Below are 26644 nucleotides of genomic sequence, written 5' to 3' on the forward strand. Positions count from 1 at the left end.
AATGAAATCGAGTTTTTCCGCACAACTCCATATAAAAAAAAAAATAGTAAAAATATCTTCCGCAGTTCCCAGTACAAAATATATAAAATTGTCTATTCGACAAACACAAAATAGTCAACCCATTTCTTCACACTTATATCGGCAAAGCATATTTTCATTTATTTAATAAGAGAATGTGTCAATTTTTCTTTTTTACTTCAATCATGCGATTCAATGACGCAAGTGCTTACACCAAAGCTGCATCACGCGAACAGCTATTGAGGGGTGAAAAAGTAAATTTCTATGTTTTTTTTTCGATTTTGATTACATTTTTTTTTTTATAAAGAATTGCACAACAATTCGAAATAATTTTGGGGCGCTAAAATTTGCAAGTGAAATAATCAGCTAATTTCCATCGATATCGCACTTTAGTCAATAAGTGTACCAAAATCTGAGCCAAAATAACGTCACAATTTCTGAATCATTGCTGCATGATCAACGATGCGGCTCAATTAGACGTCCCTCTCTCTACACAATCGCTTATGGAATGATGCCCGGAAAGCTGTTGAATGTATTCAAAATGTAATATTTAATTTTATAAAGTACTCCAAAAGTGGGCGCGTTAGATACCGTCCATGATAGAACACAATATACCAAGGTCCATATACAACGCAGGAACTGACTTTAAAGTATTTTTTCCGTTCAGGTCGAATGTTACGTTCGCCCCATGTGAAACCCCATAAGAAATAAGTCGGGTTTTCTACGTTCGCGAGCTACGTAGAAATAGCGAACACACTTTTTGGGAAATTACTCGATATTTTATCGATGTGACAACGAAAAAGAGCTCACCACTAAACAAACAGCTGACTTTCAAGTGCGCCAAGGTATGAAAACAGAAAAATAAAAATGTGATTTTGCTTTTTAAAGCAAATTTTTTATAATTTAGATGGGCCAAAAAACTCGCAAGCCGTCAATATCGTGGAGTGGCATCCACGAGGCTTTGTTGTTCGAGCTATGGGAGGAGAAGTGTAGTGTGTTTTTTGGCCAATCCACGAATGCGCTCCACAAGGATGCCAAACTCCCGCCTATTAATTTGAATAAGAATATCGCGCTCCCAAAAACACCCATGCCGTTGCTAAAAAGTAAATGTATGTATGTAAATATTACATTGCTGCCAGCAATTCTACTTACATAAACCCAAACTTATGGCGATTTCTTTACTATTGGCAATGACCTATACCTTCTCCACTTCGTTAAAATCCTCATAAAAATCTTGCAATTTAAGAAAATTTTCCATTTTAGAAATGCGCGAGCTGTTTTTTGAATTGTTCGCCAACTCGTGTTTATATTTGAACAGCTGACATTTCAGAGCGGTCATATTGAGAAATTTACCGTTGCCATATTTACCGTGCCATCGTGCCAATGAAAACCCCAAAACGGGATTTTGAAAAACTTAAAAAAACTGAGTGCAGTGGAAATAGGCTATAACACTGATGTTTCCTATGTTTTGAGTAAAGAAACCCTCGATACATCGACATTTCTGAAGGAGTAAAGAAAGTTTATACCCGCGCTTTGAAAAGATATATACAAAATATATGTTTTTAAATTTACGTCAAGATAGCTCCGTAACTTTAGCGTCATATATCGATAAGAAAAATATCGGATAAAAAAACCTTTTATTTTTGCTTTTTTACGTGATATTTAGTCTTAAATTTAAAAAGTTTAAAAGCAAAACAATAGAAAACTAAATTATCTTTCTATTAAATCCATGTTCCAATCCAAATTGCATGCAGTTTTTTTTGCACTAAAATCGTGAATGAGAAATTAGGGTAGCAACATTTTTGCCAATATATCGGATTGGACGAGTTGTCGGCCAAATCGGCTTATGACAAGTTATAGAGTATAGTTTTGTGAATATACACTCAACAAATCATAAATTTCTCTAGAGATATGTTTTCGAGATGTTTCGAAAAAGTATAATTAGCTTTTTTTTTGACTTTCTTGTTGGCCATAGCGCGCATTATGCGTTTGTAGATGCATATATAAGGAAGATGTAGAATATGTGGTAGTGTTGGTTGAAATCGTTAAAAAAGTTTTTCAGAAAATTGATTGAAACAAGTTAATTTTGCAGGCGCATCGAGTTACTGGAACCAGTGCGGAACCAGTCAGGCCAGAGCTGATCCTAAGCGGATCACGTTAGTGTAAAATAAACACCCTTACTTTAAATACTTGTAAAAAAAACTAAATTAAACAACTAAGCTATAAATAAAAGTTTATATTACATTTTAATATTCTAGTTAAAATTGTAATTATTAAATATACACAATTTTATATTCTTCAAATCAAAATATTTCTGCGTTACAATGTTTCTTAAAATTAGCTTAATGCTGCTTTGTAATCTTGCATAAAAATATGGCGAACGAGCCCATTCAGACTGAAATTCAACGTTTAAATCATTAATGATTTTTGCTAAATATATCAATATAAGTATCGATAACTAATATTAGGAGTGCATTAACATTAACATCTGCACTGCACACAATTATGTAAAACAACATTTAATATATGTACATGTATAGTCGCGAATAAATAGTCAAAGCACGGTGTGTTTTATTTTACGCTTCCGCCAAGACTTTCCTGACGAACCAATTCGTCCAATAATTTTAAAATGTAGCTTAAAAATAATAAGTAAATTTTAAGCTCTGGCTTGGCCATGAATTGACCAATCTCTTTTGGCCTAATGTTTATTAACTTTCAATACCTGGGACAAGAAAAAGAGCTGCTCAGAATTCGCAAAATAACCTCTAAAGATAACCAACGTGTCATGGCTACTCCTAAAATTGTATGGGGCTTAATATTACAATATTCTTGAAATTCTTTTAATTCCAGTGTTCTTTTTGGAGTAAACGAAAAGTATGAATATATTTTACGGCACAGCATTTCAATTTCGGACGTTAATTTTTGACAGGCGTATCCTAAGCAAAGGTGTAAGTAATGACAGGTACATTTAAAAAAAAAAAAGTTGGTGTCTCCACTTAATTAAGGTTTTAAGGCTATTAACAGCCAGCCATCACATTAGCACCATCTGTTGCCAAGCCGTTTAGATTTTTAAGAGGTATTTGGTTGTCAAAAAAGAACACTTTGATGGCGTTATAAATCGATAGAGCATCACATTTTTCCACCTCAATAAGAGCTAAAAATTGGTTCTCAAATGTTGTGAAAGTAAGGTGCCACCAACACTAGGGCAACGTCTCACAGTGGATCCGCTTGTATAAAAGAGCGGCCAAAAATACTAATAATGGCCATAGCGTGCTGAAATTTATAACAAATATATAGAAAATTTGTCTAAACATATAACAAAATTAAAAAACCATATTTGTTTAATGTAATTTATTAAGATTTTAATATTTATATACGTAAAAGTAATATATTAAGAAAGAATGGAAGATATTTTCATATTTATACATACATATTATCAAAAAAAATTTTCTGCGTTGGCTCCATTACCTGTGCACCCCATATTAAAAATATAGAGACGTGGAAACACTCACTTTTGAAAAATAAAAAAAAATTAAAATAGGAATTTATAAATTAATAGTTTTGCAAAAACTTCGTCTGATTGATGCCAATAAAACTGTAATGAGGCGCCCATATATGTACATAGATTGAGCATAGAAGAAAAATTATTAGTGAGGGACAAAATACAGGAACTCTTAGCATCCCTTTTTCGAGTCCGATGTTACCAGTAAAAAAGAAGGGTGGTAGTGATCGCTTGTGTATTGATTATCGAGAACATAATGCTAATATCGTCTCAAATAAATACCCGTTGCTCCTAATATCGGACCAAATTTCTCAAGTCTTGACATAGCGAGTGGTACATCATTTGTTACGCAGAAGACCAATACGAATACGCCGAGGGCATATTTACAGTCCCTTGAGTTTGAGGTTGAGTATAGTTGATTAGCCTTCTAATGACACTAAAGCAACTGAACTGCGTGTAGAGTTAGCAGATATTACGGATATTACGGCCTACTTGGAGAGCAGCATCGATATTCGGAAATTTCGGACTTGACAAAATTGCAAAATTACGAACTTAATCATGAAGACGCGAAAACGTATGCATTGCGATCTGGCATGTTGTGTAGGAAGACACAAAGAAATGGACGAAATCAATGTCGATCATGGTAATTATCAGTGGCAAGTTGAATGGTAAAAATTACATAATGGAGTACGTGATAGATAGTACGCAGATAGATGGTTTAACTAAATACGTTCATTTGCATCACGCAATTCGCCCTAACTTAATAGCTGGATTGCGGCACTAAAGTCTACCATATGCATGCTTGGAATACGTAGTCGCGTGATTGCCGACCACGGCCTTAGCTTTGCCAGTATTGATTTTAAATAGTTTTACATTTAATAGCAACAGGTGCTAGCCGCACGAATGGTCAAGTAGAGCGTTTCATAAGAACCATGAAGGCAATGTTGACAGCGGTAGAAATGAGTGAGCGGTCTTGGCAAGAATCTTTAAAATAGATGCAGTTGGCTATGAATTGCACGGCCAATAGGGTAACCAAAGTTAGTCTGTTAGATATATTAATTGGAAAACAGATCAATGGGTAGAAGACGAAGATATTGATACTGAATGCACTAGAACAAGAACCCTGCAAAATATACAAAAAAATGACGAATATGAAAAGCAACGATTTGACAAAAATAAAGCTAAGATTGTAAGTTATAATGTTGGTGACAAACAAAATATTCGAAATATAAAGGACCCTTTGTCATCATGTGAAAGCTTGATGGTGACCGATATGTTTGGAGATCTAGTAAACGAACGTATAAGTATGCCCACGAACAGCTAGTGCGATGCCTGATGAGGCTGATGTAGATCAATGAAAGAGACCGCCGAATGAGGCACTCGTAGGTACTATGGACTCGAGTTAAATCATTTATAAGGCTACAACCGCACCATGTAGCTATCTGCGCCGTAGCTGCATGGCGAGGGCTATGTGGGTTCAGAGGGACTGTAACGCAGGAGGCACGTGTGAGCGTTGCAAGGTGTGCAGCAATTGCCTGAGAGTATATGTACATTGATGGAGAGATATCGAGTAAGAGTTATGGTACGAGAAGAGAATGACAATGAAGAGAGATGTGACAAGTAAAAAAAAAAGAAAGATAAATTTGAGCAGGGCAAGGGACGCCAATAGAATTTGTTTTAAGTTTCTAACTTTAAAAGAAAAGTAATTTGATTTGAATTTCTATGTTTAAATGAAAAGTAATGTTTATTTGATACTAGTTGACCCGGCGAACTTTTTCCGCCCTTATGACAATAAATAAGCAGATTGTGATTTTTGTATTATTTCATTCATTATTATTTACATACATATGTACATAGGTTGCTCTTCACCTAAGTACCTTGTGATAGACGACATTTTTTGTTTTATTATCAGGCGCAAAAAACAAACAACGCAGATGGTCTTCCGACCCGTGAACATGCCACGTATAATTGACCATGGGAAAACATGAATGTTTTAGATTTACACCACAAACATTTAAGGATTGGCCTTGTGATTTGTTGATGGTAATGCAAATGCAAGACGTATCGGAAATTGAATTCTTTTAAATTCAAACGGCATCTCGGTAAAGTTCTGAATTAGCGAATATTTTTGAGTGGGATAAATACCTTAAATGTCGGATTAAATCCTCGTTCTTCGATAATATTTGTCCCAAAAGACGTAATTTGGAAAGAAACATTGTATTTTCGAGTGTTTGCAAGAAACTGGCGAGGTTTTTGTGATTCGTCACAAAGCAATGAATATAATGGCTCATGTGGCGGAGTCAACAACGGCAATTTCACTTTACCATTAAGGCAGCATAATCCAGCCGTTTCTCTGGAAAACTTTAATGCACCACAATACTCACAAACAACGTCCACTTGCCCAATGCCAACGCTAGAATGCAAGCCGTAATCCTTGCTGCAATCGTATCGAAACGCTGCTGCTCGATAAAGCACTTGATAAATATCTTGTTCTGCGTAGCAAATTATATATTTGTTGATCTCTGTTGTTCGCTTCTCGTGTGGCACGAAGTCGAGTATTTCGTATTCTTCTTGCATTACAGCTTTGTCGGGAAAGATTCGATCGTCTTGTTCGCGGCATTGCTGACTGTATTTATATGTATAAATACATAATATCGTACACAAATGTATGATACGTTATGCTCACTGCCTACTTAGTTATTCATTACTATAACTGCAGCCATTTCGGTGGAGTATAATCCTATGTCCGTCTCCTGGCTCTAAGCTACCTCCCTACCAATTTTCACTCATCTGCCGTTCTTGATTTATAACATTTCTGACATAGCACGACTTTCTTTTATATATATAGATGAATAAGATGAAATGAAATTAAATGTTAAGTCAAGAAAAAAAAAAAACAAGAAAATAATGAATGAAAATCATTGTTATGTTTAGAAATATTGCGAAATACGAAACGCACGGACGCATGAAATTTAAGAAGGCCGTGTCGTAGAGAAATTATATTAAGAACCTGATGTTAAATAAAGATGTACATATGTTGACATCCTGTTAAATTAAGTGAGCATCATTAGAGTACAGCTCTTTTGAGCATGGGCCAGGTGTTGTTCAGCTGATTTGCGTAATACAGGATCATAATGAAATAGCTCTGCTGAATGGTGAAATATATGTGCGGAATGACGAAATAGAGAAGAAGAGCGACGGCTTGCAGCCACTCAGTTTCTGAAGACACAACAGTAAACATCACACAGGCGACTTGCTGCGTGCAGCTAAATACGGTAGATCATGGAAGAGAAAGATTTACAGAGATCTCCTGCACTACAATCGTGTCTTCCCACATATATATTATTCACTTTGCAACACATTATTTATACCCGCTACCCATAGGGTAGAAGGGTATTATAACTTTGTGCCGGTAGGAAATGTAACAGGTAGAAGGAACACCTAGATCTCACTATAACTATAAGAGATAGAGCTATAATTTTTTTTCGACAGCATTTGTTATGTTTGCACGCAAGACTAATTTTATTGCCGTCCCCGCAAATCAATAAAATCGAATAACAAGCGTAATTTGGTATATACTGTAAATATTGTAAATACTAGATTTAAATATAGCATAAGGTAACATTAAGAATTAATCGATTAAATATCTATCGATAGTTAGAACACCTATCGATACACCTATCGATCGGGCACGAGACGAAAGTGTGATCACTATGTAGAGAACGTTAGGCAGAGAAAGAACAAGTTGTGAAATAAACCGAAATTAAAAAAAATATAACCACCTGACAATTACAATACAATAATAACTATAGTATTTATGAGTTCTAAAAATTTGATTGCGATCAGATAAAAATTGTGGAACTTATTAAAGAAATACTTTTGTATGGGAAAAACGCCTACATACCAAGGGTCTTAGTTGCTTTGGCCGACAATCTGGTATATTGTGCCGTCTAAGGTATATTTTGAATGTGGTTGTATATCGATATAACAAATATACCGTTTGTTATATTTTTAGTATATTTGTATTTTTGGTATACTTTGAAAAAATACCGCAATATTTTGTTTTTATTCAAAATGGGTAACGGGTATTTCACAGTCGAGCACACTCGACTGTAACTTTCTTACTTGTTCTCAATATCTGAATAGTCCCGGTACTGCCTTTAATCCGTCATTGCATTTAATACAAGTAAATATAATATTTAACTTTAATTACGGATATATGGATGCTATACAGAAGGCACTTTCCAAGAGACTAATTTCCGGAAGCACGCTTTCGACGTGGGTTACGAAGTGTTATTGGTTAAACTTAATGCCAATCAGAAGCGAAGGACTCGATTTGGTAACATTAGCAAGACTCGTTACTTGCTTCCAACGTGTAAGTATTAACCCTTTCGGGACTACTGGGACAATACGTCCCAAAATTTTTCATTGCATACTTGGACAATACGTCCCAAAATTTTTCATTGCATCGTATTTTCTATAATTTTAATGCTAGAGCACTTGTGAAATATCCCAAACACAGTTATAAGTGTCTATTTCATAATGTAAACAAAAAAGTAACGGTGAATATCTTCGGATTGGGATTATATGTCCCAGGATAAAAGGACGAATTCAGGATTTCCAAGTATGCAGTACATAATTATTTTTAGTCATCTTTCAGAATCTGAAAAAGGATTTTCTCTAACTATCTTGGTTTTCGAAATAAAACCCCGTCCCGAAAAGGTTAAAAGTTTTAATTTAATATCTGTATTATTATGTTAATTACATTTCTAAAGGTTTTCTGATCGTGATTATTTTATAGCCCTTGGAGACTTTAATATTGCTGGTATCTCATGGCAGTTCAACAAGAATTTTAATGGAGTGTGCCCCTCTACATCTCATGTTTTTATTGATAGTCCTTTAGGAGTATCATTGTATCAGAGTTATGATATTATTATTATTATTTTATTTTTGTGTTTGACCTAAACCTGTAGTCTATCGAGAGCCTCTCCAATATCCTCTCCTGAATCTTTAATTACAGAAAGCTATATTTTAGCTGAACTATTGGGAATAAAACCTATTTTTAAGGCAGGCCCGTATGGAGTGCCTAGTTGTGTGCTAAGGTATTGCGCTGGTAGTATCCGTAAACCGCTTCATAAATTGTTTAAATGATCCGTTAGCTCATGCTATGTTCAAAATTACCGTAGTATATCTAATTTGTCTGTGATTCCGAAAGTATTTGAAAAATTATAACTTCCCAACCGAAACATCTGTTTAAATTTATAATTTCACCTTACCAACATGGGTTTCTGAAATCTAGGTTCCTACTAATTTATTGGAGTTCCCTTCTATTGTAATTAAAGGATTCGAGAATCAAATGCAAACGGAAGTCATTTACACCGATTTTAGTAAAGCTTTTGACTCGTGTTACTCCATAAACTTAATCTTTTAGGGTTTCCTCATAGCCTAATTGAGTGGATCTCCTCATACCTTTCCAACACAATCCAGTATGTTTATTAAAACGATTCTTTGGTTCTACATTTATCTAAGTTACTTCTGGTGTGCCCCAGGGTAGTCATTTGGGTCCTCTATTGTTTACTTTATTCATAAATGATCTTCCTTTTGTTATAGAGCATTCCAGATGTTAAGCCTTGCCTGACATTTAATGATAGTATTGCGAGCTCACTGTTGAAACCTTAATCGTCTAGAATATTCGTGCATAGTAAATATGTTAAATCTTAATTGCAATAAATGTAAGCTTATGACCTTCTTTAGGGGATCTCCCCAGGTAAATAATTATGTTCTATATGATACTCCTCTAGAGAGAATAGAATCCGTGAATGACTTAGGTGTTCTGCTTTATGCAAAAAACATAACATAACATATGGTAAACATAAAACGCTGGTCGAAAGAATTCAGCGATCCTCACTCCTATACTTGAGTATGGATCTCTTGTCTGGAAGGGGGTCGCGACCCACATATCGAACTGTTGTCGATAGCGACAAATGTTGGTATACTGTGCGTGTGACCTTGTGACACGCGCAGTCTCACTGATCTAGCTTTTTACCTCGTGTTGGTCTCCCTGCTATTTTTAGTGTTTTTCTGCAATTCCATATGCTCCATATGTTCTACTTTTTCCAAGTACACAAGTGTTTTCCACAAGACAAGTGTTTTCGCCAAGTATTATATAAACGTGATTTAAAAAAAGAAAATATTCTAAAAAAAAGTGTATTGTATATGCGTGTAAGTATCCATATCGATATAAAGAGCTCGCTTATATTTCCGATTGGCTTTTTTTGGATGTGTCTTATAGTGGCACTTGTCGTTCGTACGTCTGTAAATAACACACTCCATGTGTATGCCAACTCGTATTGTTATTTTATTCTAAATAACAGTGTTTCATCCACAAACGCGCACATGTACATTGTCTGGTGTACATTACTTATATACATATCCATATGGCATGCGACTACCACAGATCCCTAAAGTTAAACTACAGTGAGTACCCACTAAATTTTACTTTGATCCCAGTACAGCAGCAACTTGTAATCCGAATTTCCAGTTTTATTTGTGCTTTGCTCATCGGCTACTTGCTTTGTCGTGAGTCTCTGGCACAAAAGAGGCTCTAATGTGATTGCCGAAGCATAGCATGTCCGAATGCCAGAGTGATAAGAACTCCAAGCTTTCACTCATATAACCATACATAACCAACTAACATAAATTCCTAAAGTTAAATATAGTGAGTACCCACTAAATTGTACTTTGATCCCAGTTCAGCAACAACTTGTAATCCGAATTTCCAGTTTTGTTTGTGCATTGCTCTTCGGCTACTTGCTTTGTCGTGAGTCTCTGGCACAAAAGAGGCTCTAATGTGATTGCCGAAGCATAGCATGTCCGAATGCCAGAGTGAAAAGAACTCCAAGCTTTCACTCAAGCTTCCAACCGCTCCAGCTTGTCGTCTGTCGTCCGCTTCGCTCGCTCCTTCTGGGTCCAAAGTCGATAAGGAAAAGGTAACTCCTGCAGCTCAACTCCGCATCAAAATTGATCGTTTGTCTCCGACTGCTAAAACTCCTTCGTTGCCGAGACGACTTGTCACGCGCCACAGCAACGCTCCAAAACCTCCAAGTGCTGTGCATAGTCAGGCAACCACACGAGCTTTCAGGTGAAACTCACCAGAACTAGCATTATGGCTCTCAAAAGTTTCGTCACCGTCTCTGACAGACTAGTCCAATTCGAGAGTCGGGTCAGAGGACCTGTAGCCGAGGACGACATAAGAACGAGATCCGCGCGACCGGTTGAAAGTTCCCTGGGATAATGTCGCGGCCGTTTATGCCACGTGCGCTAATGCACTAAAACGAGTTGGTGACAGTGAAGGCATACAGGCATGCTCCGGTTTTCACTTTCGGTTTTCGTTTTCGTTTAGAAAACGGAAACGAAAAAATTGGTGCTCTCGTTTTCACTTTCACAAGATTTTTTCGAATTCCAAAACGAGAAAATTTGTCTTGTAGAAATGAAAAGTAAATGCCTTTTTCTATATTAAATCGGATCTTATTTGCAAAAGGAAAAAAAGTAGTTGACTCATTGGTTTATTGTCGTTCTTTTAAGACCGCCAGCAGATCAATTAGGCTTGTAATTATTTTTAAAACGACTAATTTCTGACCCCACCTCAAATTTGGATATCAGGATATATAGCCGTCGGCAACAACAATTTTCGTTTTGGTGGGCGACCGATAAGTCTGACACCATGCGTTATCGCCTAAGTTGCCATACTTTTGATAGAATGAAAAAGCAAGTTAAAAATACTTGTATAATCAAACGGATGGCGATAAATTTGAGAAAGTTGGGTAAAATATGTTTTTTAAAAATTAATTTATTTAATTTAATTACTTATGTGTTAAAATTTTATAAAAAAAATTGTTGGAATAACCGGAATGAAATGCATTCAAAAAGGTGGCATCCCCATCTTTTATGGGAAACAGCTGATTGTCGTTCAACTGATTTTTTTAAAGAAAGTTTCAAATCTTTCTTTGCAAAAAAGACAAAAGGCAAATATATTTCATTCAGGGGAAGCATAATTAAACTATGCAGGATAAAAAAATCCTTATGTGAGTTCAATCCACGCACGAAATTGGACATACAAAAGACATTTTTTCGCGTTGTTTACTTTTAACCAAAACACAAGTCAGCTGTTTTAGCAGTAAACAATGAAACGTTCCGATAGCAAAACGATGACCAAAAACGTGTGAAAACCGAAGCACCTAAAAACGAAAATCTCGGTTTTGGTCCCAAAACGAAAACGAAAACCAAAAATGAAAACCGGAGCATGCCTGATAGAGGCCAAATACGATCACTGTTATTCAGTGTACGAGCGGTGTCTCGCTCGTGTAAAGGGGCTAATCACCCAAGTATCCGGCTCAGTCATGAGTGATGCATCCGCGCCTCCTGTATTCCGGTGACTTCCGGCTCCCTCCAGTTGACACTGAAGTTTTCCACGGACCTTTCGTGATCTTTTCGCTGCCATCTTGGTCACAATCGGAGGTTGACACCTTTGACAAACTCTTCCATCTTAATTCAAAGACAGCAGACGAGGCCAATAAAATCATTGCCAAGTTTCCGCTCACAAACGATGGTTTCGCCTCGGCTTAAAGGGCTCTCTGTGAGCGCTTTGAAAACAAGCGCTTACTGATAACGAGCCAGCTCAATATCCTCTTCAACCTGTCAGCGGCAATGATTAAGGAGCTGCAGAGCACTATTCAGCGGTGTTTGACCGCTCTCGAGCACTCTGATATTTCTGTCTCCAGTCCATTCGCAGACTTCTGTATCTTCTGTATCATAACAGAGTTCAGGGCGAGTTAACTCTTTCAAAGTTCGAGTCACTCAGAAGAGCAAAGCGTGTGACTTGTGCCTAAAAAAAAACACCCTGCACAATTGCTTCACACGCAAGGGGCGGCACAACACTTTGCTTGATCGGGGCGATAATACCCACAACGGTGCCTATTCTTTTTCTAGTTCAATGCCGAATTCCAGTATACAGTCCATTCCAAACCAATCGGCAACAAATGTACAAAATTATTTTGCCGTGAACGCTTAGAATATCATTCTCGGCACGGTGGTTATCAATGTTTGCCACCGTGCACTAATCGTCCAAAGCGACTTTCATTTCTGAGCGTTTACTCCAACGAATAAAGTTGCCTTTTCGAACCGTGCACGCAATAACGGCCCAAGCGCATAGGTTATGTCACTCCAGCATTGGTTCTTCAATAAAGCCGAGACTCCATTTCGAAACCTCAGCGTTCATCATCCCACAGTTGACAGGCAAGCTACCTTCATTTCATGTGCCGCAAAGTTTCCCAAGGGATCTACCAGCGATCGAACTGGCAAATCCATACTTCGACAAAAAAGCACAGATTGACATTTTAATCGGCGCGGATATCCTTCCGTCAGTCATCCTGAGCGGGTCCCGGTCAAACATTTGTGGCTCACTTTTGGGTAAGAAAATCTCCTACAGGAGTACGTGAACCTGGGTCACATGACACCCATCTCGCCGCAGGCGGTGGTCACGATTCCTAATTTCTATCTGCCTCATCATCCCGTTTTTAAAACAGACAGCACCACAAAGAAGGTGCGGGTTGTTTTCAACGCTTCCTGTCCGTCTTTAAATGGCTAAAGTCTGAATGAGCCCCTTCATCCAGGGCTCATTCTCCAATTAATCTCACTTTGTTAATCCTAAAATGGCGATATTTTCGGTATGTGTTTAATGCGGACATAACGAAAATCTATCGTCAAATCCTTATGGACGCAAAGCACACACATTTCCAACGAATTCTGTTTCGTACGTCGGACGGTGATATCGGTGACTTCGAGTTAAGCACTATGACATTCGTTGTTAACTGCGGGCATTTCCTGGCCCTACGGGCCAGGCTCTCGCAAGCCAAGTCATTTCCGGCAGCATGTACGTGGACGACGTCTTGGCAGGGATACACAGTGTGTATTACACACTAAAGAAGAGGCCATCCGGACCATTACGTTAGTCTGCGCAGCTCTTGAAAGCGCTGGCTTCCCGCTGAGGAAATAGACGGCGTACGACAAGAGCGTGCCGAAAAATGTCCCAAAGGACCACCTACTCCGAGAGGACTTCCTGGAAATCGAGGACTCGAGTACGGCAAAAACTCTGAGCATCAGGAGGCTAGCCCATGACGAGTTTTTTTTCCTGCCACGAGAAATTGCCCATCAGGACTCGTATCCCAAATTGCCAAACTCTTCGAACCTGCCGAGTGGCTGGCCACTTTCGTTATCCGAGCCAAGATCTTCATGCAGGAGATCTAATTAAAAACGCTTGATTGGGATGCTCCAACAGAAGGAGTATCTCGGGAGCTATCCTGTTCTAAGAAAGATGCTGATTGCAAGGTGGGTTCAGCTCCAAGCAAGAGTGAAGCTCCAGTACTACGGGTTCTGTAATGCTTCAGAAAGGGAGTATGGAGCGGTTATCTATGTTCACGTTGAGACAACAAACAGAGTGATCACGCATCTCCTGATTGCGAAGTCAAGAGTGGGTCCTGTCAAGTCACTTTCAGTGCCCAGGTTGGAACTTTGTGGCGCAGTTCTATTGGCCGAGCTATCCTCGGCCCTCCTCCTGAAACTTCCAGACGAGAGTTTCCAGACCTTCTTCTGGACTAATTTGACAATCGTCCTGGCTTGGCTTAACAAGCCACCGTACAAGAGATAGCTTTTGTGGCCAATCGTGTGGCAAAAATAGTTAAAGCCAGCGACTCCAAAAGTTGTTTGTCAGGTGCGATTCGTGTACAATCCTTCAACCTGATCAATGGCCCACCTCGTCAAGTCCTATTCCGTAGACTCTGCTGAAGCATCGCATTAGATGTAACATCGCCAAGTTGCTTTTTCTCCTGATTGCCTGAGCAGGTCTCTGACTTTCCCAGACCCCTACGCACTTCCGCTTTCGTTTTCCGTTTTATTGATAATAGTCAAAAATTGGCAGCTCCATGCTCCATGGTCAATGAGATGAATTGTCAAGGGTCCAAGAGCGACTGATCATCGTGTCGCAATGCCAAACCTTTCCGAGGTGGGCACTTCCCACTCCCTATGCTGTGATTAGAGTCATTCAATCATACTCTTCCTCTTCCTCTGCTCGACTTCATTCTTTCACTCTCATCGTATATACGTGCATGGGGGTAACTAAATAGTCATGGGTCTGATCCGCTCCAGATTTTGGATTCCGAAGCTAAAGGTCCTCGTCAAATCCATCATCAGTTCTTGCAAGTTTTGTGTGGTCTACAAGACTGCAAGACCCAAGACCCAAATGATGGGAGATCTGCACACGGAAAGGGCATCCTACTCGATACGATTTGCGCACACGGGACTTCACTTTACCACACCGGCCGAGCCTACCTCATCACCAAGGGGTACGTCTGCTTCTTCGTGTGCTTCAGCACGAGGTCGATCCACTTGGTGGCGATTTCAGACCTCACGAAGGAGAAATTCCTGGCCGTGTTTTCCCGCTTTATAGCACGTCGCGAATACCCACAGCAGATGCACTTGGAAGACGTTCATGGGAGCTGAAAAGGTCATCTCGACCGACCTCATGGACGCGATCAGAGAGTGCATCATCTCGAAGCATGTCCACCAAAACCTATCCTGGCACTTCAACTCACCGGGCGCCCCACATATGGGAGGGTTATGGGATGCCGACTAAATATACGTTCGAAGAGTTATCCACTCTGTCTATGATTAAAGCCTGCCTTAATTCGAGGCCGATCTCCCTAAGAGCAGTACTCATTAATTAGTTCTGCTTGTGGCCTACCAGCGGGAAGTTGCAGAGTGTGCCAGAAGGACCACCACACCTGCACTTCAAGGAGGTACGCTGCGCTCGCCTCAATCGCCAGCGAAGACGCAACGAGCAACCGGACCCGGCTCGGACTTTGACTCCGGCACGATCACGTTCTCGCTCGCCTTCTCACCATCGACAGGCCTCATCTCTGACCGAAGGTGGCATTTCCAACGTCTCTCACGTCCTTGCCTCAGGCTAAGGCTGTGAGCATACTGCCGACAGAGAACATCCTCATAGACGCCGGATGTCGAGCGCTGATCGACCGGTGCCATATCTGCGCTATCCGTCACCCGCGTTGGTAGGGAGGGCGTATGTACGGCGATCATTCGCTCTCGCACATCCGACTTCTGTCGAAAGATGCTGCTGCAAGTGGATCCCCAACTTTGCCGCACCCTCTTGGAACAGTTCCGCAGAACTACGCTTGCCGACGAACTCTGGCTCCAGCCGTCAATGGTGTCTCTGGTGATCGGCACTCATGTGTATGCTCAAATCACGTGTGACCTTGTCACACGCGCAGTCACACTGATTTACTTTCTCCTCTCATGTTAGTCACCCTGCCCTTTTTTAGTGCCTTTTGCATTTTCACATATGTTCTACATTCTCAAGCGGCACAACAAGTTTTTTTTCAAGCGCGAAAAAATAAACGTGAAACGTAAAAGTGAAAATTTCTGCAAAGTGTTTTTACCTTTCAACCCGACGTAACAGCTAATGCCGTGACCAAGACGATCGAATGTTTCCCTACAAATCCACACGAAGTGCTCTTTCAAAATCAGAGAACTTGCTCAGGAAATCAGGAGTAGGAGGTAACTTGGCGATGTTAACCTAATCCGCTGCTCCTGCAGAGTCTCCAGGATGGGACTTGAATAAGTTGGCCATTGATCCGGTTGGAGGTGGAGCCACTCTGGTCCATGCCACCACAAAGGGTTATGAATCACCTCTTGTGGTAGGACACCTCGGCTTGCAAGAAATGCGGATTGTACTCGGATCGCATATGCGACCAACTTTTGGAGTCGCTGGCTTGGACTATTTTAGCCACACGATTGGCCACAAAGGCTGTCATGGTGGCTTGTTTAACCAAGCTAGAACAACTGTTGAACATGTCCAAAAGAAAGCCTGGAAACTCTGCTGGAAGATTCAGGAGGAGGGCCGACGATAGCTCAGCCAGCAGGACTGCGCCACAAAGTTCCAAACGTGACACTGAGAGTGACTTGACAGGAGCCACTCTTGTCTTCGCAGTGAGGAGAAGCGTGGTAATTTTGTTCGCCGTCTGAATGCGGACATACATAGATCGCCGCTCCATGCGCCCTTTCTGAAGCATCACAGAATCCGTTCTGGAAAACGGCATTGTACTGCTCCTTTAGAGAATCGTTCCTGGATAAATGACTCTCGTTCTTGAGGAATTGAGCCAGCGCTATGGTTTTGGAATGACCCAACTCAATGCAATCGGGCTTCCCGATATCTGTCACATTTGGTACGAGAAGTCGTGTTTACGAAGTTTTCTTCGCAAACGAAATCGGACTCCTTTATCAGCTTCGCTGGAATACGTTCCAGGAGTGACCTTTTTGGACGAGCTGTGGTCGGGAGCTTGAGTGAGTGTTTGGAATCTTTCTCACCCTTTTGGCTTTTGGACATACTATGCTTCGGCAGTCACTGAGTCTTTTTTTCGACATAGACTCAGAGTAAAGTAAACAGCCGACCGCAAAGCACAAATAATAGAGGAAATTTGGCTATGCCTCAAGAAATATCGATATTGATTTGAGGAAGATAGTTGCTAGATAAAACACAAACAGCAGCGTGAATCTTTATTACAATAGCTTGATTACAAGTTGCTGCTGTTTATATAAATATGTATGTATATGTGTGTTATTGGATATACGTATGAGGTATATGGATATATGTATGGATGGATGTATATATGTATTGGAGTGAAATGGATATATGCATTTATGTCGTGTATATATGTATGTAGAGGATGTGCGCGAGTTACCTTCTCTACCCTATTCGTAGAGATGTAGAGTCTACGACAAACGTGAAGAGGCACGATCTGACTGGACACAATCGGAACGACCGTTATAAAAAACGACAAAAAAGAGAAGTCAGAATTGCGAAGTGACGTTTGGTTCGACTCTGCAGTCGAGTGTGAACACTGCAACTAAGCCGACGTCGAAATAAAAAAGAAAGAGTAAAAAAACAACTGTGCGTTTCAATTTACATCAACAAAAAAAGACTTCTACACCAAGAGTGTTACTTTGTATGTACTTATTGCTCTATTACTCTATTATTATTACTATTACTCTATTTTAAGCCGGACACAACATTATAAAAAGTATGCATGTATGAATATATTATATATATTTAAATTATTAGCACACATTAGACACATATGTACATTGTGAAATACTGAGAATAGTGGTGAAATTCAGACAAAAAGAACATACACTAAGCAGAAAAAGTCTGCGTACAAACTTAAATTAGTTTAAAAAAAGCCATTTATTGATAAAACATTACAAAAATTAGTACGAGGTAGGATAAATAGGTTTATTGTGCCAATCAAGCGTTTTGGCATTGATTAAACCAATTTTTGGTGAATTCTGGTGGTATTTCGATCCACTCATCCAAAATTGCTCCCGAGGGAGGAAACCGTTCGTCAAACTGGACCAAAAAGGGAAATCTCAGCTGGAAATTGTCGGATTTGGTTTTAAAACGCATTCAATGATTAAAAAAGTCAAAAAAAATTGGAATCAAACCGGCACAGTTCAATCAAAGCCACATTCTGGTAGGCCTCCAAAGCAGACCGATCGAGAAGAGCGGGAGGTTTTGAAGTCGGTGAGGCGTAATCCTGGGTCAACTGCCGCAAAAATTGGTCAGGACATAAAGGAGAACTATAAGAAGGATTTACATGATAAAACAATCCGAAAAATTTCCAAAAAGTAGGACTTTATTGCCTGTGTTGCTCACGCTGCCACCACCGTACTTAACTGTTGGCGCAATGTAAATGATTTGCTTGTGTGAATCCCCTTATTCTGCGTTTTTTTCTAAGAATATGTTTTTTCTAAGAACAATGCGAGAGGCACACAGAGACAACGGGATCGTTCGTTTCAGTACAAAGAGTCGTCGAATTCTTTTTGTGTGTATACGTATGTATACAACAAAAATCGATGCGTTGCGACGCGCAAAACAACAATATATGTTCAAACCTAACGAACGTGTCGTGAAGATGTTTGAGAAAGTTGCAATTAGTTCTGTGTCTCAATGCGACTCACAGACTCAGAGCAACAATGTGTGCTCAAACCAATCGAACGTGTCCTGGAGTATGTTTGAGATAGTTGCAGTTAGTTTTGTGTTTCAGTGCGACTCACAGACTAAGGGCAATTATATGTGCTTAAACCGATCGAACGTGTCCTGGAGTATGTTTGAGATAGTTGCAGTTAGTTTTGTGTTTCAGTGCGACTCACAGACAAAGAGCAACAATATATGCTCAAACCGATCGAATGTGTCCTGGAGCATGTTTGAGATGGTTACGGTTAGTTTTGTGTTTCAGTGCGACTCACAGACTAAGAGCAACAATATATGCTCAAACCGATCGAATGTGTCCTGGAACAAGTTTGAGATAGTTGCAGTTAGTTTCGTGTTTCAGTGCGACTCACAGGCTAAGAGCAACAATATATGCTCAAACCGATCGAACGTGTCCTGGAGTATGTTTGAGATAGTTGCAGTTAGTTTTGTGTTTCAGTGCGACTCACAGACTAAGGGCAATTATATGTGCTTAAACCGATCGAACGTGTCCTGGAGTATGTTTGAGATAGTTGCAGTTAGTTTTGTGTTTCAGTGCGACTCACAGACTAAGAGCAACAATATATGCTCAAACCGATCGAATGTGTCCTGGAACAAGTTTGAGATAGTTGCAGTTAGTTTCGTGTTTCAGTGCGACTCACAGGCTAAGAGCAACAATATATGCTCAAACCGATCGAACGTGTCCTGGAGTATGTTTGAGATAGTTGCAGTTAGTTTTGTGTTTCAGTGCGACTCACAGACTAAGGGCAATTATATGTGCTTAAACCGATCGAACGTGTCCTGGAGTATGTTTGAGATAGTTGCAGTTAGTTTTGTGTTTCAGTGCGACTCACAGACTAAGAGCAACAATATATGCTCAAACCGATCGAATGTGTCCTGGAGCATGTTTGAGATGGTTACAGTTAGTTTTGTGTTTCAGTGCGACTCACAGACTAAGAGCAACAATATATGCTCAAGCCGATCGAATGTGTCCTGGAACAAGTTTGAGATAGTTGCAGTTAGTTTCGTGTTTCAGTGCGACTCACAGACTAAGGGCAATTATATGAGGTCAAACCTTTTAACGTGTAGTTGAAACATGTTCGAAACGATATTTGTATATATAATATTTAGGTGCAATTTAAGTACCAGATACAACAATATATTTAAATACGTACCTTGGTTTTGTTATACGTAAATTTGAAATATAAATTATATATTCTTTACTAATAGTAAATACTAATTAACAGATAGTAGCTACCATGAGAGGAGCAAAAGACCGTATTCCAAATACCAGGAGTCGATCTGGAACAACACCAGTGTATCCGAGAATACAGGGGCCATCGTATCAAGACAAGACGATCAATCATCTACGTCTTCTTCATCAGAAAACGTCCTTTCAGATCAAGGAGAGCAAAATGTTAATCAACTTGATGTTCTATCATCACTGAAGATACCTGACGCAATTCGTTTTTTACCTGTATACGATGGTAATCGAAAAGCTTTACATGAATTTATAACCAATGTGGAAGAAATCCTAGCACTGATTAGCGGCACTTGTAAAACGCCATATGGTCAGCTACTTCTAAGATCGATTCGAAATAAAATCGAAGGAAAGGCTAGCGAAGGCATCATCAAATCTGGAGCCAGTCTTAATTGGGAAGAAATTAAGGACGCCCTCTATTTTGGTATATACAATAATAACTATAATAGTTGTAATTTTTGAAAATTTGGTTGCGATCAGATAAAATTTGTCGAAGTTATTAAAGAAATACTTTTGTATTCGCAAAACCCTCACTTCCTGGGGGTCTTAGTTGGCGATCTGGTATAGCAATCTGGACTGTAGTTTTCTTACATGTTACTTAAGTGTTTTTAAATAGGACAAGTGTAACATTTAAAATGAATTAAAAAAAAAACTCAGAAAACCCGAGTTTTTCGTGGTGAGAATGTTAACAAATTTTAACCACCAAATTATCGATAATTGAACGATCAGAATCATTAAAAAAAGCAGAATAATATTTAAAAATCATTTGATTACATTTTGGTGTCGATTGAGTTGGAGACGGTTGAAGAAATTCAATCCTCACCATCCTCTGTCGAGATCATCAGTCCCGTAACGATTGAAAAATCGCCTCCAGCTCCTACTTTAATTGTCTATAACACGATAGTTGCGGTGCCACCGCTTAAACAGATTTTTGTTTCATGGCTTGCCCCGAAAACGCCATCTGATGATGTTCGGGCTTATATTAAGGTGGACAAATTTTTTTTTTCCCGTGCTAGCGAGAAATTTCATCTTTTAATATAAAAATAAGTGTTCTTACTGAACTATTAGCAACATTTGCTGTAAAGAGTTTTGGCCGGAACACCTATTAAACAAAGAATTTGTTGCTAAAAAGAAAAATCGGGCTCCGGTTTCGCTTTCTAACAGTAGTAATAATTCTAATTCAAAGCCTCCGTCTACGTCTGTCAATTCAAAAACTAACATACTCTGTACTTATTGGCTACCAGAATGTAAGAGCCATTTGCAGTAAACTTAAAGGAGACAAGCTTTAACACTTTATACTTGTATCAAAGAACTGCATTATTAAAGCAGACGCCCTTGGTCTAAATAGATTATAAGAGACTGACGGCTAATGATCCCGCATCTTCAGTAATTCTGAAAGTGTGGCAGTACTTTGACTAAAATTTGTTTTGTTTATCAAAAAAAGCACGAAAATGTGGCGTGAACCATTTTATTAAATGGCTATTCTATCAATAAAAGCCATTAAACCAAAGACCAATAAAAAAATATATTGCGAAAATTGTCGAGACTATCAAATTGACCTTTTATACAGGAAACTGATCGTGTTGCGACTTTGGTGTAATCACTTGCAACACTAGTTGCGCTTTGTGTGATACATTATTAAGCATGTTGAAAGTTTTGTTAATAGCAAGAACCAAAACGTAAAAGAAATAAAAGTATATGTGGGGCTATTCATGTATTACGTAATCACTTAGGGGGAGGGGGTCAAGGAAATGATTATGTTTCATTACATGGGGAGGGAGGGGTCTTGGACAATGATAACGTAATCCTTTTATAAAAATTTTGTTGTTAAAAGTATTTATTCAAAAATTGGTTTCGCGCCGATTACTCCGTCAGTAAGTACCGAATGCAACTCTATAATTAAGTCGATATACATACATATTTTTTTATTTGTATATCGAAAATCAGCTATTTTAAAGTTTCGGTTGTGATATGTTCTCGTGTGTTTTGCAATGGAATCAAACTGTGAACTATTTCAATCGTTGTTTATGATAAATTATACAAGCTGCGATATCCAGATAAAAGACCGTCGGATTGCCAAAGGGAAGCAACGGCAATATGGAAATCAGCAAAAAAAGAACAAAAGGATTTTTAAACATATATAAAAGATGTAATAAAAAATACGAAAATCACGTTTTCAAAAAAATCAAAACGATGTCGTTTTTTGTGAATGCTTAAAGGTACGTACGATATTTTTAATATATGGGTACTTCCATGACGGAATTTGTCCCGTGCGAGACTCTTTACATTGAAAATAACATAAACTGAAACAATTTTAGCAATAAGAAAAGGTTATTTTTATAGCTCTAGATAAGTACTTTAATTAGAGCTAAGAATGGTTTTTGAATTTTCTTTCTGTTTTGTTTTCTGTTCTGATAATTGCCAAAATTAACAAATTCGTACGCAAAACCACAATATGAACGAATTTATATATTTTATCGTAAGACAGAACAAAATCAATCTTAGCTCTAAATATAGTGCTTATCTAAAGCTTTAAGAATAACATTCACTTATTTTTAAAATTGTTTCAGTTTATGTCATTTGCACTGGCAGTGCACTGTAAAAAGTCTCGCACGGGACAAATTCCGTCTTAGAATTAACCATATTTTAATTTAGTAGTTCGCTATACATACATATGCATCTAAGGTCTCAGCAATGTAAGTGAATATTAAAACTATTTTAATATTGGTTAAAGAACAAATCACCCAAAAACTTTTAAATTTTAGATGAAAATGGAAATCATATTCCTCAATCAGTGATCGATTCAAATGACAATTCCATCGATCTAAGGAATGAACATGGTAAGTAAATAATAATCAAAAATATTAGTTAACAAACCAACTAAATTACTTAAATACTTTACTATTGTAGACGAAAAGACAAAAACTAATGTCAGCAGCGAAAAAAGCTACAGAAAGTCTGCGCAAGAAAATGCAAAGTCAAATATTGTATCCTTAACTCAGAGAGCAGCAGTCATATCGCAGACAAATAATTCAACAATGTACCGTTCTCACATATTTTGCGAAATCTAAAAGGAGCTTGATAAAACTACAAGAAATTGAAAAGGAAAGAAAAATCCTCAAGCGCAAGCAACAAATTACAGAAGATCTAACTAAATACAGGCAGACTAAACAACAAAAATTGAGTTGCCTATTTGAAGAAATTCCTAAAGCTAAAAGTCTTTGTAGCCAACAATCTTCAGCCGGCAGACCCCCGATTGAAGACGATCAACCGCTTCTCCATAAAACTATTTTGGAGATAGCCATGTTTGGAAGTGGAGCTGATGAAAGGAGGCGCACTAACCTTGTCAGAAGTGTGAAAACCTTGTCTGATCTCCATGAAGAGCTCAAAAAAGAAGGGTTTAACTTATCGAGAAGCGCAACCTATCTAAGACTATTGCCCAGAAGCTCTTCCTCGATTGAAGGAAAACGTCATGTGAGAACGGTACCGGTAAAGCTTTGTCGAGCCCAAGCAGATTATCACAAGCAGCATATAGATGGATATTTTGCTACATCACCTATAAAATATCTTGAAAGCGTTGCCTCTGTTCTCGGAACTGCTCAAGGGTTTTTTTGTCACAAGGCATGGCTAGGGTGCCAATTGGTTTGACTGCTGCAAATGAGCAAGCACCTCTGCTTATGCATCTTGAATACAAGGTCAAGCTGCCAGATCACGTTTGGGTTTGTTGCCCCAAGGCATAAGCTAATTCCCTCAGTTTATGCGAAGGTAATTATAAGTCCACAAAAAATGGGAGACCCGAAAGCTGTTGGTTATTCTGGCCCCACATTTATAAGCATAAGGAGTGGAAAGCATTCTTCATCTACTGCTGGAACTCATGCTGGAGATTTCCACAGTATTGTGAAGCTAGAGTCTTTTAAATCAATAGCAAGGACCGATGAAGGACTAGTCAAGCCTGTGGTTATTATAACTTCCGATGGTGGCTCTGATGAAAATCCCAGATGTGGGAAGGTTATTTCACATGCAGTACAACATTTAAAGGCATACAATTTGGATGCAATTTGTGTTGCCACAATGCTTTATTTTATTTTATTTATTTATTTATTTATTTATTTGGACGTTGACGTACTAACGGCAGTACCATCAAGTGGCCCAGCGATACCAAGCACGGGCTTGTTGACGCGCGGACAAAACAAAATAAATTTGTAAACAGCATTGTAAAATCCATTTTTATTTCAGGAAAAAGTGCTTTCAACCGAGTCGAAAGGAGAATGGCCCCACTAAGCCGGGAATTTTCTGTGTTGATTTTGCCACACGACATGTTTGGAAGCTATTTGGATAACAAAGGCAGAGCCACAGACTTCTACTTAGGGAAAACAAATTTTGAATTCGCCGGGAGAACATTAGCCAAAGTTTGGGGAAACATGGTTCTCGATGACTTTCCTGTGACTGCCAAATATTGTCTACCTAACGAAGAAGAGGCAGAACTGGATGACAGAGATCAGTACTGGTATTAAGAACATGATCGTGAGACTCAATACTTTTTGCAAATTGTGAAATGCCGTTCTGAAGAATGTGGATTACTTCAAATTCTACCTGATATATAAATTTGTTCATTTTTTTGGTTTTGCGTACGAATTTGTTAATTTTTGCAATTATCAGAACAGAAAACAAAATAGAAACAAAAATCCAAAACCATTTTTAGCTCTAATTAAAGTACTAATCTAGAGCTATCAAAATAACCTTTTTTTATTTTTAAAATTGTTTCAGTTTATGTTTTTTTTTTTTGTCACTGAAAAGCTGATCGCACCCGACATTTACCAGAGTATTACCCATATGCGCTTTTGGCTTTGTACCGACGGACAATTCAAGTCGTAGGGAATCTAGAGTGAAAGTGGGGAGTGTGATATTATCACATTCAATATATAAAATGCAGATAAAGCTTACATGCAAATATTTGTTGTGTTTATTTATGGATATCACGAGAGCTCTGCGTTGTATTAGGTTCAGAAAATTTCCCTTCTCATAGTTCTCGGAAACCATTATTTCAAAGACACCCTGAACAACACGTATGTACATACATTACATTGCATTATTGTTTCTAATGTTCTAAGCATTCATTCTAGAAATTGAGTTGTCCATTTTAGTCGTCCAATTACTGTAAAATGGACGATGACGCTAATACTTATCATAGAAGGAACATTTAAAGTAATTTTTCGTGCGTGAATACCGCATTTCGTTTGATACACATAAAGCGTTAGCAATTTTTTGAGTTTCGCTACGTTTGAGCATTGAAAAACATAGATACTTCTGTATATAAACAAGAATGGTGCAGTTAAGAGTGCTCGCTGTGAGATACCTGCTAATGAGCAAAAATACAAAAATATACTGATAATTTCATATAATTTTAGTAGTATTACATTCAAGATATAATATAGAGTTCTAAATTGTCAGCCAAAGCAGCTAAGACCGTATTGCAGTAGACGCTTTTTTCCATACAAAAGTATTTCTTAAATAACTTCTACAATCATAAACACTGTAGTTATTATTGTATGTACCAAAAAAACCAAAATTACTCTAGCTCTTCAAGTTTTGTCATTTGCGGGTGCAGAAGTGGGCGTTCAAAAATGTGGAACAAACGTCATCTACGTGCAAACTCGATATTTCTTCAATAATATCGATGTTTTCAAACCATCGGAACCATCGATGGTTCGCAACCCCCGTCGATGTTTTCACTAGCAACTAGAGGTGCAGAAACATCGATATGTGCGTCAATCGATGTTTAAAAAAAAACATCGAGTGAAACATCGATGTTTCAAAAAAAACAACTGGAATTTAACAATATAACAAGATTTTATTCGAGATCTGTGATAGTATTATTGAAATGTGAATTTTTATTTATAAATCCACACAGCTTCTGGAGAGAGTAACGCATTCGTTCAGCTTTAACAACCTTTTAATCATCTCATAAGCTCTGTTCCATCTTGTTGCTACTTCCTGTATTAATGTTAGCGGCTTTTCAGTTGTCTGTGCTTGTTTTAACTTTGCAGCGGCTATAGTGCTTTGTTTGAGATGGTCAAGCAGGTTTGTGGTATTGGCACTGGTGTTCAGCCATTTACCGCAGTAGTTGCAAATGCCAGTGCTTTTTTGAAATGGTCCCAAGCAATCGAACGCTCTTTTCCGTTTTGCTTCTGTCTCAAACTCTAAAGAATTTGACGATCCCGCTCCTATTAAACAAATAAATAAATAAAGTATGTTAGTACATTATACGGTATTCTGAATATTTTGTCAATAACATAATAAAACAAGATCTTGGCGCCAATTGGTTGCGACATGACCTAATTTTGCGCCAAATTTAAAAATGCATGTGTGTATGTGTGTAAGTAAATTTGCAGCTTGGACTGCAATGATTAAAAACTTACTTTTCAGGTAGTTGTCCATCCTTCATCCATCCACATTAACCAACACCACGACTAGAAACCTTACATTGAATTAAATATTTAGTTAATTATAGAAAAACAATTAAAAACTTTTCTTACTCACAATTTATTTGTTTGCTGCCACTAAGTCCAGAGTTGTGTGAAGAAACATTGATGGTGGCTCACAAACCATCGATGGTTCCGATGATTGGCAAACATCGATAACATCGATGTTTCTGCATCTCTACTAGCAACTCTGCGCACGGCGAGAACAAATTGTAAGTAAATGCATTTTTTAAAATTTTTTTTATCAACTAAAAATTTTTTTGATAGTTTTAAGAATTTCTAGT

General features: G+C 38.4%; 1 protein-coding gene and 2 long non-coding RNA genes across 4 annotated transcripts; 2 read left to right on the top strand and 1 right to left on the bottom strand.

Moving 5' to 3' along the window:
* Positions 1-1899: 1899 nt before the first annotated feature.
* LOC132794897 (uncharacterized) lies at positions 1900-20499 on the top strand. The gene is made up of 3 exons (XR_009633357.1): positions 1900-2044; positions 2111-2966; positions 19865-20499. It is a non-coding gene; the product is annotated as an uncharacterized LOC132794897 (long non-coding RNA).
* Positions 20500-22486: 1987 nt separating this feature from the next.
* On the top strand, positions 22487-24564 carry LOC132794901 (uncharacterized). Its single transcript, XR_009633359.1, has 3 exons — positions 22487-22718; positions 22789-23643; positions 24115-24564. It is a non-coding gene; the product is annotated as an uncharacterized LOC132794901 (long non-coding RNA).
* A 1165-nt stretch (positions 24565-25729) lies between these two features.
* Positions 25730-26554, bottom strand: LOC132794914 (uncharacterized). Of its 2 annotated transcripts, none has more exons than XM_060805208.1 (3): positions 26419-26554; positions 26298-26356; positions 25730-26102 (listed from the first exon to the last, which is right to left on the bottom strand). In XM_060805208.1, the coding sequence occupies exons 2-3, from the start codon at positions 26314-26316 to the stop codon at positions 25774-25776; spliced, it is 348 nt and encodes a 115-aa protein (XP_060661191.1). In that variant the 5' UTR covers positions 26317-26356; positions 26419-26554; the 3' UTR covers positions 25730-25773. The 2 variants fall into 2 exon arrangements, with proteins under 2 accessions (XP_060661191.1, XP_060661192.1); XM_060805209.1 differs by having other exon boundaries at positions 26415-26433.
* Positions 26555-26644: the final 90 nt, after the last annotated feature.

The sequence above is a fragment of the Drosophila nasuta genome, chromosome 4, assembly GCF_023558535.2.
Source record: "Drosophila nasuta strain 15112-1781.00 chromosome 4, ASM2355853v1, whole genome shotgun sequence".
NCBI lineage: Eukaryota > Metazoa > Arthropoda > Insecta > Diptera > Drosophilidae > Drosophila > Drosophila nasuta.